The 14,443-nt window shown below is 34.2% G+C and overlaps 1 protein-coding gene across 2 annotated transcripts in view; it reads left to right on the top strand.

The window, feature by feature from the left end:
- The window catches only part of LOC121969801 (protein transport protein Sec24-like At4g32640), an 83,366-nt gene that overhangs the window by 32,811 nt on the left and 36,112 nt on the right, over positions 1–14,443 (top strand). For both annotated transcript variants that reach the window (XM_042520055.1, XM_042520056.1), the window contains exons 9-12: positions 2,754–2,831; positions 2,956–3,048; positions 3,224–3,278; positions 12,068–12,144. In XM_042520055.1, coding sequence (XP_042375989.1) covers positions 2,754–2,831; positions 2,956–3,048; positions 3,224–3,278; positions 12,068–12,144 — 303 coding nt within the window. The remainder of the gene's footprint in view (positions 1–2,753; positions 2,832–2,955; positions 3,049–3,223; positions 3,279–12,067; positions 12,145–14,443) is intronic.

A 14,443-nucleotide genomic window follows, 5' to 3' on the forward strand; every position in this document is an offset into this window, starting at 1 on the left:
ATCCAATTTTTGATATAATCGTTCAAAAATTTCATGCTTTGCTTTATTCACTACTCTCTTAGTTTCTTTCTTGGCTATTGTATATTTTTTTAAGTTTTCCTCATTCTTACAAATATATAATTCCTTATAAGCTATTTGTTTTTCCTTCACTTTCTCTTACTTTCTCATTCCACCACCAAGATTCTTTACTTAGTGGTCCATGTCCTTTTTACTCACCGAGTACACTCTTAGCAATCTTTACAAATCTTTCTATCTTGCTTCCTAACCATAAGAAAGTCAATTTGTGATTTATCATTCCTACTTTTGAACGTGACTAAATATTCTTCTCTTTTCTTAAACCACGCATTAGCTAATATAAGTATATTTTATTTCTATCTAATATGTTTGTGGGTATATCCAACACTACTACCCTATGTTGGGTAGTTAAGGATGACTTTGCAATCTTTACAAATCTTTCTATCCTTCTTCCTAACCATAAAAAAGTCAATATGCGATTTATTATTCCCACTTTTGAATGTGACTAAGTGTTCTTCTCTTTTCTTAAAAAACGTATTAGCTAATATAAGGTCATATGCTATCGCAAAATCTAATATAGTTTTCCCTTCCTCATTCCTCGTTCCAAACCCATAACTCCCATGTACTCTCTCATATTCCTCATTTTTCACTCCGACATGCCCATTTAGATCACCTCCTATTAAAATCCTTTCATTTGGTGGAATATTTTGTAATATTTCATCTAAGTCCTCCCAAAACCTTGATTTGGTAGCTTCATCTAATCCTACTTGTGGTGCATATACGCTAATTATGTTCATAGTTTCTTTCACCACTATTATCTTAAGGGCTATAATTCTATCCCCTTTTCTAACTACTTCTACAACTTCATTCTTTAACAAACTATCTACAATAATACCCACTCCATTTCTTGCTTTACTCTTTCCAGTGTATTATAACTTAAAACCCGAGTTCTCTATCATCTTTGCCTTCTCACCTGTCTATTTTGTCTCTTGTACACATAAAATATTAATTTTTCTCCTAATCATCATATCTACTACCTCCATTGATTTACCAGTGAGAGTTCCTTTTTTTCATATTCCAAATCTTAGATTATTAGTTTTCCTATCATATTTATTCTTATCTAACCTATGGTGTGAGAACTCTTGCCTATTTAACACTACACTCAAGTTCTCATGGAGATATAGCGGTCCTTGCTGAGACGTTACAGTCGGACCCTGTAACGCAAACTCTTGCATATTTATCACTACACCCGAGTTCTGGAGATGTAGCGGTCCTTGTCGAGACGTTGGACCCTGTAACACGTTCCTTCCGGGGAACAACCTAGCATTAGCACAATAGTTTAATGGATTCATTCATGAAATATTTGCCATAGTTTGACGCTGGCTGGCAACTTAACGCAACCCTCCTTCTTTATCCGGGCTTGGGACCGGCCATGACCGGTCATCATGGGCGGAGTTTATTAGTTCATATGCTATCACAAAATCCAATATAACTTTTCCTTCTTCATTTATTGTTCCAAAATCATAACCCCTACACACCTTGTTATGTTTTTCATTTCTTACTCCTATATATTTATTTGAATTTTCTCCTATTACAATTATCTCGTTTGTCTCCATTTTTTGTACTACCTCATTTATATCTTTCCAAAATTTATGTTTGGTATCTTCATCTAATTCAACTTGAGGTACATATATGCTAATTACATTAATAGTTTTTTTTGTTACTACTATCTTGAGAGTTATAATCCTTTCTCTTCTTAACTACTACTACTTCATTCCTTAACGAATGATCTAAAACAATATCTATTTTATTTCTTGTTTTACTCTTTCATGTGTATCATCACTTAAAACCTGGGTTCTTTATCATCTTTACTTTCTCTCCTATTCATTTTCTTTTGTAAATACAAACTATTAATTTTTCTCCATCTTATCTACTACCTTCATTATTGTGCCAAAGTTTCATGTTCTAAATCTAACAACAATTGGTATTGTCTTATCTAATTTACGGTGTGAGAATTCTTGCATGTTTAATACTACACTCAAGTTCTTATGAGGATGTTGTAGTCCTTACCGAGACATTGTAGTCAGATGATGCAATATGTTCTTTTCGAGGAACAACGATCCATATATAACATTTGCTTATGTTTTATGTTGATTAAAACATACTCAAAAAATTCAAACTATTCTAGATGATTTAGTTCTAATCAACTTGTGACTCAAAGTGATTATTCTAAATGGACTTAGATTCAGTTGATTTAGCTTGAACTATTGGTGAAGTTATGATGCTTGTATCATATTCTTTTACTGTACCTATTCCATGTAATTCAATTTGAATGTGCAATTTTGAGTTCGTCAGCCTGCCTTATTTTTCTGCCCCAATAATTAGTTGCTGGTCACATTAGCATACTCTGTAGTTTCTTAGAATTTCACAACCATGGTGAACTGAAATATTGAGGAAATTTGTGAAAATTTTATTTTATTTTTACTAATTAAAAGTGAGATTACAAGTTATTAAATCTACAACTCTGGAATTCTGACAGGACTGGTATTTGTTGCCATGATCTTGGTAGTATATTTTGGCAATGGATTGATTTGTCATAGTTTTCTACAGCTTATCAAACTTTTTAATAATCCTTCTTATTGTATTATCACCTTTTTTTACTCAACCACGTGGGCTCCCTTATTGAGAAATGCCTTGTGCATTCTAACCTTTAATACTGTTGATCTTGTTAACTGCAGCCTTTGATGCTCATTGTGCCAGATGTTCATGATGTTTATACACCTCTTCATACTGATGTAGTGGTTCCCCTTACCGAGGTTAGCCAAACTTTCATCTTTTTTGTGTACCTTAGCGAATGATTTTATATTTCTTTGGTCTTGGTGTCTAAATATTTCTACTTTATATCTGGCTTAATGTACATTAATCTTTCTGAAAATTCAGTGCCGTCAAAGTTTTGAACAGTTACTAGAGAGCATCCCAAGTCTGTTTGAAAATAATAAGGTTGCTGATTCTGCATTCGGTGCTGCAGTCAAGGTAATATTAAACTCAACTTGTCGGCCTTTGTCTTTATCTTCTTATTGGGTGGCAGGAATTTTAAGACAACCTCCACTTAAGTTTCCAAGTCGTCTGCAACTAACCTACTAATTAAACAAGATTCTTGTATAACTGGCCTTTATCTGAACTTGATGTTTGAGAGTTATTTTGTTAGGCTGGATTCTTGGCACTTAAACCTACAGGAGGAAAGCTTCTTGTTTTCCAGTCAGGTAAGTTGGAAATTCTATGTAATTATTTTAAATTTTATATTAGTTATTGACAACATTTTCACAATTAGGATTCTACTAAATTTGAATTAAGCCTAAAACCCTAAACAATTGTTAAAACTGTTCTCTTTCTACGTACTTGGTGTCATTAATCCTGCATTGTATTCTAGGTTATTATCCACTTTTTAACAGAATAATCTACATTTCTGAGTGCTTGAATCAACTTTACATTTAAACTTTATTTCTTACTCAATTAGGCAATGTAAGATCATGACAAATACACACATTAATTGAGGAAGAGAAGACCAAAAAACTTGTTAACAATGATAGATTATAATAAAATTCATTTCAATATAGATGAGGATATGCTAGGGACAAAACCGATCCCACTTAGTGGGTAAAGGATTGGTTGTTGTTAAACTTTTCACTATGGATGGAAACAACTCCTAATCCTCTAATCTCTATTGCTCGATCAAATTAATAGAATAGGAGGTTTTATGAGCAGCGAGCATGGTTTTATGAGCAACCGCAGAAGCGTCGGTTGGGCCCCGAGGCTGTCGCGAAGGCGTTGCGTGAGCCCCATGGCCATCGCGAATGCCTCGTGTGCCTCGCCGTCTCTGGCAGCAGAACATGTCGTGGGCGAAGGTAGTGACGTAGGGTTTAATTAATTTCAATCTAACTTCTAACTATAATAGAGTTAATTTAATTAACTTCAATTGACTCCTAACTTAGGGCTTAGATTCATGGCTTCTTGTAGTTGTATTCTAGAAATTTTGTCTAGATGACATTTTGGTTTATGTTATTCATTACCATTATCAAGTCATGTAAGTCCAAACCAAGTACATATTCTCTTGAACATATTGTCCGAGTTTTATTTAAGGTTCTAGCACTACTAATATTCAATTATTCTTTAACTACATTAACTAATGTTTCCTTTGATCTTCCTCTACCCCTTGCACCTTTCACTCTTGCCAATTAAACTAGTTGAACAGTAGAATTTATTAGTTGCCTTGAAACATACTCATATGATATATTTTCTTTCATTTTGATATGGTTTTTTGTGATTAATGTATATTAGCATCATGGTGTAAAATTTTATGCCAGGTTGGCATAGGTGGAATTTACCATTCCACTTGCCGATGGACACAGGGTAGAGCCTCTTTTGCTGTGGCTGGTCTCAGTATTTTTCTTTTCTTTTTCATATTTTATTTTTAATTGATTATTTATTTATTTAATTATTATTTTTTTAATTTTTATTTCTTTTCCCCTTCTTTTTTTAAATTAAAAGATTAGAAAAAGTCTTTTTGCTCTATTAATTTCTTTCTCTCCACCCATCCACAAGGATAAATATAAAAATTCAGGGAGAAAAATAAATAATACATTTTTAAGGATAGAGGGGAAAAAAATACCTCTTTAAAATGACGTATTGTTAGGAAAGATAGAAAAAAATTAAATATAATATAATTTCTAAATACTATTTTGATTAAATTAAATTATTCTTTATATAAATTTTGCTTAATTTTAATTTATCAAAATAAATTAAATTCAATTTAAACCTATTTGATCCTAATTACCATGTCTATTTGGTGGACTCCAATTAATCTAAATCTACTTTGACTCAATCCTAATTTTTAAAATATTAATTAAATTAAATTAATTATTTTTTTTAGTTTTTTTAAATTATTTAAAGTATAAATTTTTAAATAAGATAAAATTTGATATTTAGAAAATATCATATGTTGTAACTTTAATGAAGTTAATGGAGTTCGAGAGTTAAAGTCATCATTTAAGGATTATAATATATATATACTCAATATCAAGTTTCTAAAATTCATTAGGCGCTAATCGGGCGTTAGACCAGCGCCTAGGCCGTCTAGGCGGGGATTAGGCGCCGCTAGGCATATTCCTCGGATTAATAAGATTTATTAGAATTTTTTAATTTTAAATATAAAATATCAAAATATAAATTAATTAATAATAGTTCTTTGAATTTTTAAATTTTAAATATAATATTATTAGAATATAAATAATTAATAAAATTTATTAAGATTTTTTAAAATTTTAAATATAAAATTATGAATATAAATATGATTTATATGGATTAATAAGATTTATTAGAATTTTTTAATTTATACCTAAAATATTATAAATTAATTAATAATAGTTAATCCTAATTTTTAAATTTTAAATATAATATTATTAGAATATAAATAATTAATAAATTTATAAAAAGATTTAAATTTTAAATATATTTTTTATTTAGTTTGTTGGGATAATTTAATTAGGGGTATAAAAGCCTATTGGAATTTCCCTATTTAAGTGAGGAATTGTTTAATTAAATAAATAATTAAAAATTAAAAAAAAAAGAAAAAAGAAAAAAAGAAAAATTGCGAACGTTGAACGACGCGCAGGACGCGTCCGCCGCCGCCGGACCTGTCATTGGAAGCTTCCGGTGGCACCGAAGCTTCGTCGGAGGCTTCTAGTGCCGTTGGAAGCTTCCAACGACGGGTCTGGCTGCGATGGATGCGTTCGGGAACGCGTCTGGCAGTGGCGGACATGTTCAGGAACGCGTCCGGCAGTGGTGGACGCGTTCCGTGTCCTGTGATGCAGCGCCCAGCGACGACCATCGGCGCCCAGTGCCACCTAGGCGGCCCAACCGGCTAGGTTGACCGCCCAACACCTTTCCGGTGCAGTTGCCGGCCGTCGAGTGCCTAGGGTGCTTTTAAAAACACTGCTCAATATATCAATTATTATCCATTTATCATTTTACTATACAATAGAAAATTTATATAAATATATTATAATAAAATCTTAAAATCATCAAAATATATCTAAATATGTTGAAAATGGAGATTATGACCGGTATAAATACAAGGTCTTGGACTTGATACCTCTACAATAAAGTTGTAATTAAAACTACTTTATTATGTGCAGTAATAATAAAAATATAGATTTTAAATTTATATATGTAACAAATAGTTGTTGCAAAAGATTTAATAAAGTATTAAATATCTCATAAGATAATATCAAAATTTAAACTCAACATTCATGATCTCAAATATAAGATAATATCAAAATTTAAACTCAACATTCATTATCTCAAATATACTATAATAATAAGCATTTCTAGCAATAAATATTAATAAAATTATTTTTTAATTAATATATTTTATATTAAAAAGTATTGAAACTATATTGGTACGACACAATACGGTATGAAAACTATATCGTTTTGGTGATAAATTGAAACTTTGGCATGAAATTTTTAACCTTGATTCATATTCATATTCTATTATGAGAGAATTCCCAAAGCTGTATTAGACTATTAGTTGATCAATTTAATTTGTTTCTCTAAAACTGTCACTAAAATTGTCACGCCCCAGAGGAGTCCCTGTCCGAAGAAATTTCGACAGCATCTCCCCGGGTGACAATCTGAAGCATTATTATATACAAAATATATCTCAGCCACACTCGACTGGAATATATATACAAAATATAAACAACATGACACGCAGTTTAATATACTCAGCCTACCCGGCTGGACAAAAATGAAATAAACACAACCACGCAGTTTATATCATCAGCCCACTCGGCTGGAACAAAATAAATACAACCACACAGTTTAATAAGCCTACACGACTGTACGTAAACACACAGCAGCGGAAGACATAAAGCGATATGAATGTAAAACTAACAACGACACTAACAAAAATACCTGTCATTACAGACTTGACCCAAAAATCACATTGACTTATTGAAAAACAAAATACACAAAATCAATATACCACCCCAAACGATAACAAAACCAAAACGAAAACTATCCTCGAGTGTGACGTAGGACCCAGGACTGGCAGCCGGCATCTCTCCAAGCATCCATTACTCATCTATCTGTTACATGGCGAAAGAAAATTATTTTGTGGGGTAGTGAGTATTGGAACTCAGCGGGTAAGGAAAGAGATAGTGTATGAACATAATATGTAAGTAGAGAGTGTCAATAGTATACAACCTCATAAGAAGAATAGCAGATACTACAATAGAACCAAAATAAATGCTCATACCTGAAACCATATCCTAGGCTAGGTATAGTAGGTCAGAACTGGTACTAATCTACTACAGTACTGCTCATACTACAGAGGTAATAAGCAAGGTATATACAAATTTCCAATGACTAAACATCTACCATGAGAATATATCTCAACACAAGTAAGCATATCAGCATATGTGAACAACAGCAGTAAGTAAGCAATAACAGCATATATAGACAGCAGCAGCCAAAGCAAATATAATAACAACAGCGTATGCACGGATGGTCACTTCCGCCCACCTCTCTGCACCATGACCCCTGTATGGTCGAGAGGCCGGGTCAGTGACAGACTGTACACCACTCCAGCTACCACTCACACGAGTGGCCGAGGGGACAGTTGCATAGTAGCTAACTAGCTACATCTGCGACGGGGCCCCTGCTGCTCGTAACTCCAGCTACCACTCTCCATGAGTGGCCGAGTGCAGCACGACAGGACAAGCGGCATCAGCTCCAGCTACCACTCTCTTGAGTGGCCGAGGATGCGACCCCTTTTTAACGACTCTCTCGACCGCAAGGGAGAATTGGTCGTTGACATGCATGCCATGACAGGATGCGAACAATGCAACAGTCATCATATATATATAAGCAGAAACAGGTATGCTACATGAAGCTAGCATGCTCAATATAATAAGCAACAGTCAAAGCATACAAACATGGTATCTAGTATCTGCTACTGATCATGGACAACAACAAGAGACTATATAGATATGGAACGAATTTCTCAAAGATTGCGTGGAAGTATCAAGCGCAGAAAAGTAAGAGTGGAGTCAAGGTAAACAGTCCTTATCTAATATAATTCATGCACTAAGGTCAAAGTATTAAAAGAAAACAAAGCAAGAAGTACCCGCCTTTATATGTACATTGTGTCAACCGTCTTCAATCAACGTCCTGCAAATCACGTGATGTACAATTTAGCTAATTTCATAAACGACACTAGCTAAACCTAAACCCAACTTAATTAGGGAAAAACCCTAATCCAACTATGAACCTCGATTGACCCAAATCTATCAAAATTCCCAACTACTTTTCAAAAGCCAATACCAAGAGCAAAGAAAAACCATATTGGGTTCATACTTCAACCTACTAGATCAGACCACAAGCTCACCGCTGACTCAATTCAATCCATAATTCTTTATATATAAAGGAAATAAAGGAAATCTGCCAATATAAAAGACTTCATCAAATTCAAGCTATGAATACCCAATCTGCCAAGAAGACCAAGAAACATCAAAAGAAACAAACTCGGCAGCAATTCAAACTCCAAGTAATGCATATACTTGCCATATATCATAGGGTATCAATGAAAAACATCAAAGTACCAGAAGCGAACAGTGAAGACCTCTAAGCACCCTAAGGAGAAAATGAAACATCCACTACCACACCTAAACCTTTTCCTTCTAATCTGTCCGAAAATTCCACTGTCAATACAAGAAATAATAACACAATGAAAATCCATTTTATCCGCTACGAATCTGTCCAGGAAATTCCACTGTCAATACAAGAAATAATAACACAATGAAAAATCCATTTTATCCGCTACGAATCTGTCAATAATAACACAATGAAAAATCCATTTTATCCGCTACGAATCTGTCCAGGAAATTCCACTGTCAATACAAGAAATAATAACACAATGAAAAATCCATTCTATCCGCTACGAATCTGTCCAGGAAACCACAACCAACACAAAAGACCCCTACTGGACGATTAGTCATTCTAATTACCACAAATCTGTACAAAAATGCCACAGTCAACACAAGATAACAAGGCTCAAATCCCACACCTGATTTCAAGCTCTTAAATCTGTTCTAGCAATTAAAATCCATTATAGAAGAATGAAACACCATTGGAAAAGAAGTAATTGCGACCTTCCCCAGATCCGAAACCGAAAACCAACACAAAACCTTCATAAAGAACTAGAACTTCATCAAAGACAACCATGCATATGCCTACTCCTATCCCTTTTCCCGAAACCCATACCTACAAGAGGGAAATTCTACCTGCCGGATCAATTAGGGCACAGCTCGGAGAGGAGGTTGGCGGCTGCTGTGGCGAGGGCTCGGGGGAGAAGAGGATCGGCGATGGATTTTGGGCGGCGCCGCATGAAGGTTCGAGGAGGAGGATTCGACCAAGGAGGAGAGGTTGGCGGCTGTGGCTCGCTCGCGTGAGGAAGGAGACTAGCGACGTCCGGAAACTCGAGAGGGGGAAGGAAATCGCCGGCTGGGGTGCGGTGGATCGCGAGTGGGAGAGGGGTTCGGGCGGCATCGGGAGAGGATGGGAGAGGAAGAGGCTCGGTGGAGGAGGGGGGAGCGGCGTCGGGCGGCGGTGAGGAGGAAAAGGGGAAGATCGGCGCCGCGGGGGAAGGGAAGCTAGGGCACGGGCAAGGGGTTTGGCGCCGAGAGCTTAGGGGAGAAGATATTTATATTTAGAACTTAGGATTCGGTAAATCAAAACCTAAGTTTATTCCTCAATCAACTCTCATATTTGAGTATTTCAAACAGGTTTTTCTCAAGCCCACAAGTGCATCCCCTCTAAATATGTCGTACAGGCTCCAATTAAATCCCAGAAAATTTCTAAAAATTCCTAAAAATTACGATAAGATTATTTATCAAATAATCTTATTTTTAATTATTATTTTGTTGTCGTATTTTACAAAAATATATTTCCAAGTATTGTTTTTTGGAACTTCATGAAGCATGATAGGATGGTGCTTAGTAGGTGACATGCGGTTGCCAATAAATTTTGAGTTAAACTAGCTTGCCATTATGATAATTATCAAGAAATGTGATAATTAATGGATCTAAATTATGGACATTCTCAAGTTAGTTTGTAGAACAATGTTTTTTGATGAATGTGTCTTGCAGATGAACGGTTCCGGTAATGCAATTAACCGTAATATTTAGTCACAATTGCTTTTATTGTCAACGAGGTCTATATGCTTTGCTACTTTTAGGTAGTCTGCTAGAAAATGATTTGAGAGGCTCTATTAAGTACGCTCATGTGCTATAATTCCTAACTCAAGCATGGCTGTGTGCTGGTTTGATGGCATATTCATGCAGGGAACAGATAGGAAAGAATAAAAAAAAGGAATGCGGTTTAGGCCTAAACCTTTTACTGAGTTTGTATATAAGGCCTCAGGAAGTATGACAAACTGTTTGGCATGTGATACTTTCAATTCAACCTCTAAGATAATATAACTATTATGTCAACTTTCATGGCCTGATTTTGGTACCTGGCCTTTATACAAATATATAAATTAAAACACGTGAGCCTAAAATTGGCTTAGACTCAAGCTTCAAAATTTCGTTCCGTGCCGGGCGGAACAGGCGAAACTTACCGTTCCGCCCGCGCACTGAAACCGGCACCAACCTAGGGAAGATTTCGTCGGCATCGTGCATCGCTCGTCGTCGTGCGACAGCATGTACATTGTCGCCAGAATCTTCCCGTGCCTCCGGAAGCGTCGCGGGGCACCAACAAGGTCGGGGGCTACGGAGGCATCGGGACGCGATGTTTTTGGCGGCTCCGAAAGTGTCACGGGACGCTTCCGGCGGCGCCGGAAGCATCGCCGGATGCCGTCGGACGCCTTCGGCGCCGTTGGAGGCATCTGCGGGGCGTCAGATGGGTTGCGGCGTCGCGGTTGAGTCGCGGTGTCACGGGTGAGTCGTGGCTTCGACGAAGCCACGGGGTACTGTGCAAAATTTAATTTTGCAACTTAAATAAATAAAACAATTCCCATTCCCACTTAATTGTGATATGTTAAAGAGGCTTTCACAAATCCTAATTAAATTATCCTAATAAAATATAAAAAAATATATTTAAAATTAAAAAAAAAAAAATTTCATTAAATAATATTCTAAAATTATTTTTACTATTTTAAAAATTCTAAAAAAATCTTTAAAATTCTAAAATAAATTTTATAAAAATTCTAATAAATCAAATTTTTATTCTTATATATTTTTTAATTATAATTTTTTTACTATTTTAAATATATATTATTTAAACTATTAATTAATTAAATAAACAAACAGTTAATTTATATGATTATTATATATAAAATAGAATTTTATATTAATTTATATAATTATGATTATTTAATCCGGACATTGGAGAACTATAAAGATTATCTAAGTAAAATATTACAAGAATCATTGCTTCCATTTAACATATTATATTATGATGTACCAATTTTAATTAGAGTTATTTATGCATCAATTGTTTTTTTAAAAAAACTATATTTAATTATTTTTTATAACAATATTAAGTTGTTTAATAATGAAGAACTTATATAAAATCAATATATAACTTATTTTTAAATTATACACAATAAATATATTTATCTAATAATTACTATATATATAAATAAAAAATGTCGAAACTGTATCGGCACGGCACGATACGATACCGAAATCGTATCGTTCCGGTGTGAGACCGAAACCTCGGCACGTGTCGAAATTTTAAACCTTGCTTAGACTCATGTTGATTTGAATTTTAGACCTGTGCAAACCTACTGATATAATACAAACTTGTTCAGACTATTAGATATCTGCCAATACATGCTAGTCCAACTTTATCTATGAACCAGGATCAATAAAGCTTGTAATGGTCTGCTCACTCTGTGTTCTTTATCCATGAATGCATTGTTCTTCCTTTTCTTTTCCTGGTGTATGATCTTGTAAAATAATCACCTTTCTCCCCTTACATTTTGTAGTCTTGCCATCAATTGGTATTGCATCTCTTTCTTCCAGAGAAGCTGAAGGGAGAACGAATATTTCTGCTGGTGATAAGGTAAACTTTGAGATATATGTTTTTTCTTTTGTTGTATTTTTTTTTGAATTAGCTATTTGTTTACTTTTCCATCAACTTTCATAACTTGTTGGAAATGATGATCCGTTGCTGACTAAACCTAGATTTATATTGTTTGTTTAGATCTTTAGACATGTGGTTCCATTTGTCCTTCTGTATAAATTCTCTACGTACTTTTGAATACGCATTCTTTCCTAGTTAAATCTGTAATAATGTACTAAGTTAATCTACATCATGATTTCAAGTGTTGATGGATTGGTGGACATATATTCCAGTTGTTGACTGGTACTAATACACTAAAAAAGAAGTGTCTTTTAATGACAAGCAACTATCACTAAAACTTAGTAGTTAAAGTGGATGTATTAAATAGATTTGTCAATAAATATAACATTAGTGATAATTCTTTTATTACTTGTTGACAATCTATTTTATTGTATTATTACTAAATGATACAATAATGACAATGATTTTGTTCAATATGATCATTATCAGCAATTTTGTTAACTAAAAGATTTCAATGACAATATTTATCGTGGGAAATCATCATTTTTTTAGTCTAGTCAATTTTGGTAGTATTGATGGAGATCAGGCTTGTGTTGGTTGGTTCTTCCTGAAACAAACTGATACAAGAAGATTCTCTTCCCAGACTTCATCCTTCGATCTAGTCTACTAGTATAGGGAGGTGATCAAACACTGAAATGAGATAAAAAAGGAGAATAGCAAAAAGACGGTACCAATGGAAACACAAATTCTCTCCATATGATTCATTCTTCGATTTTGATCGATGTCTACCAATCATAAATATGAGGGAGATGAAACGCTTAAAGAAGAACACCATCAGTAATTGGAGAATTAGCAGTAGTGCAATTATGCTGAAGTAGTAAAGAGCAGTGATGCTAAAGTTGGAGAAACCAAGGTTTAAAATTTTGACCCGTACATAAGTTTCGGTCCTGGACTAGAACGATACGATTTAGGTACCATATCGTGTCGTGCCGATATAGTTTCGGTATTTTTTAAATATAAAATATATTAATTAAAAAATAAAATATTTAACATAAATATTTAAAAAATAAACAATATAAAAAATAATCTTTTAAAAAAGGAAAAGATATGAAAATAGATAAATAAATAAATAAAAATTTATTATAATTTTTAAATTAAAATAAATGAAATATAAAATTAATTAGATAATTTTATTAGGGTTTAATAAAACCTCTTTAGATTATCTCCATCATAGCTAGCAGTTGATTAAAATAATTAATCTAGGTTTAATTACTAGCAGTTGATTAAAATAATTAATCTAGGTTTAATTTAAAAAAATCTGAAATCCGAAACCGCTCGCAAGCTTGCGCGACTTCGGCGCTAACGTGGGGTTGCGCGACCCCTCGGTCATGGCCACAGGGATAGTGTGACTACTCTGGTGCTACTGCGGTGGTCGTGTGACCCCTCTGCAGTGGTCGCAGGGTTGCGTGACGCCTCCGCGGCGGTAGCGGAAGCGTTATGCGATCCCTCCGCTGTGGCCACGGGGTCGTGCAACACGTCACAGCTGTTGCAGGTTTAGTGCCGGGGTTGTGCCGGTTGTCGGGCGGAACGAGATGTTTCTCCCGTTTCGGCCGTCTCGGCACAACACTTTAAACCATGGGAGGAACCAAGATGTATGTACTTTGTATTATACATGTTCAAGATTTAGTTGTGTCGGCTAATATTTATTGCTAATGGAGAAATTAACTCCATTAGATGTCTTGGAAGCATTATTTCTAACAAATCCTGAAAATAATTGATTAATCTTAGCAAGATATTAAAAGATCCAATGCTTTCTTTCAATCCTAGACGCTCAGTTTGGTATAAGATACAAGTATTAGTTTTTACACTTATAATATTTTTATAACTTCTTGATTTTGAATTTAATTTTAATCAACTTTCTAATTGTAATAAGCTTTTATTTGGAGGTAAAGAAATTAAGTGGAAAGAAATTATAGATTAAAATATTTTCAATTGATCTTGGAGTGTTTTAATGCGTGCATGTATTAGCATGACATGATATCAAAATCATACTATTATATATTTATAACTTCGTGTTTTTGAATTTTGTTTTAAAGAACTTTGTAATTGTAATAGGCTTTTATTTGGAGATAAGAAGTTAAGTGAAAGAAATTATAGATTAAAACATCGCTTCGAATGATATTTCAAACATCAATCTACATTACTATATCTATCTATCTACTGTTGATTCATACATTACTTCACACGCGCACACAAAAACAAAAGAGAAAAAAAAGCT

Source organism: Zingiber officinale, chromosome 4A (genome assembly GCF_018446385.1).
Source record: "Zingiber officinale cultivar Zhangliang chromosome 4A, Zo_v1.1, whole genome shotgun sequence".
Lineage (NCBI taxonomy): Eukaryota > Viridiplantae > Streptophyta > Magnoliopsida > Zingiberales > Zingiberaceae > Zingiber > Zingiber officinale.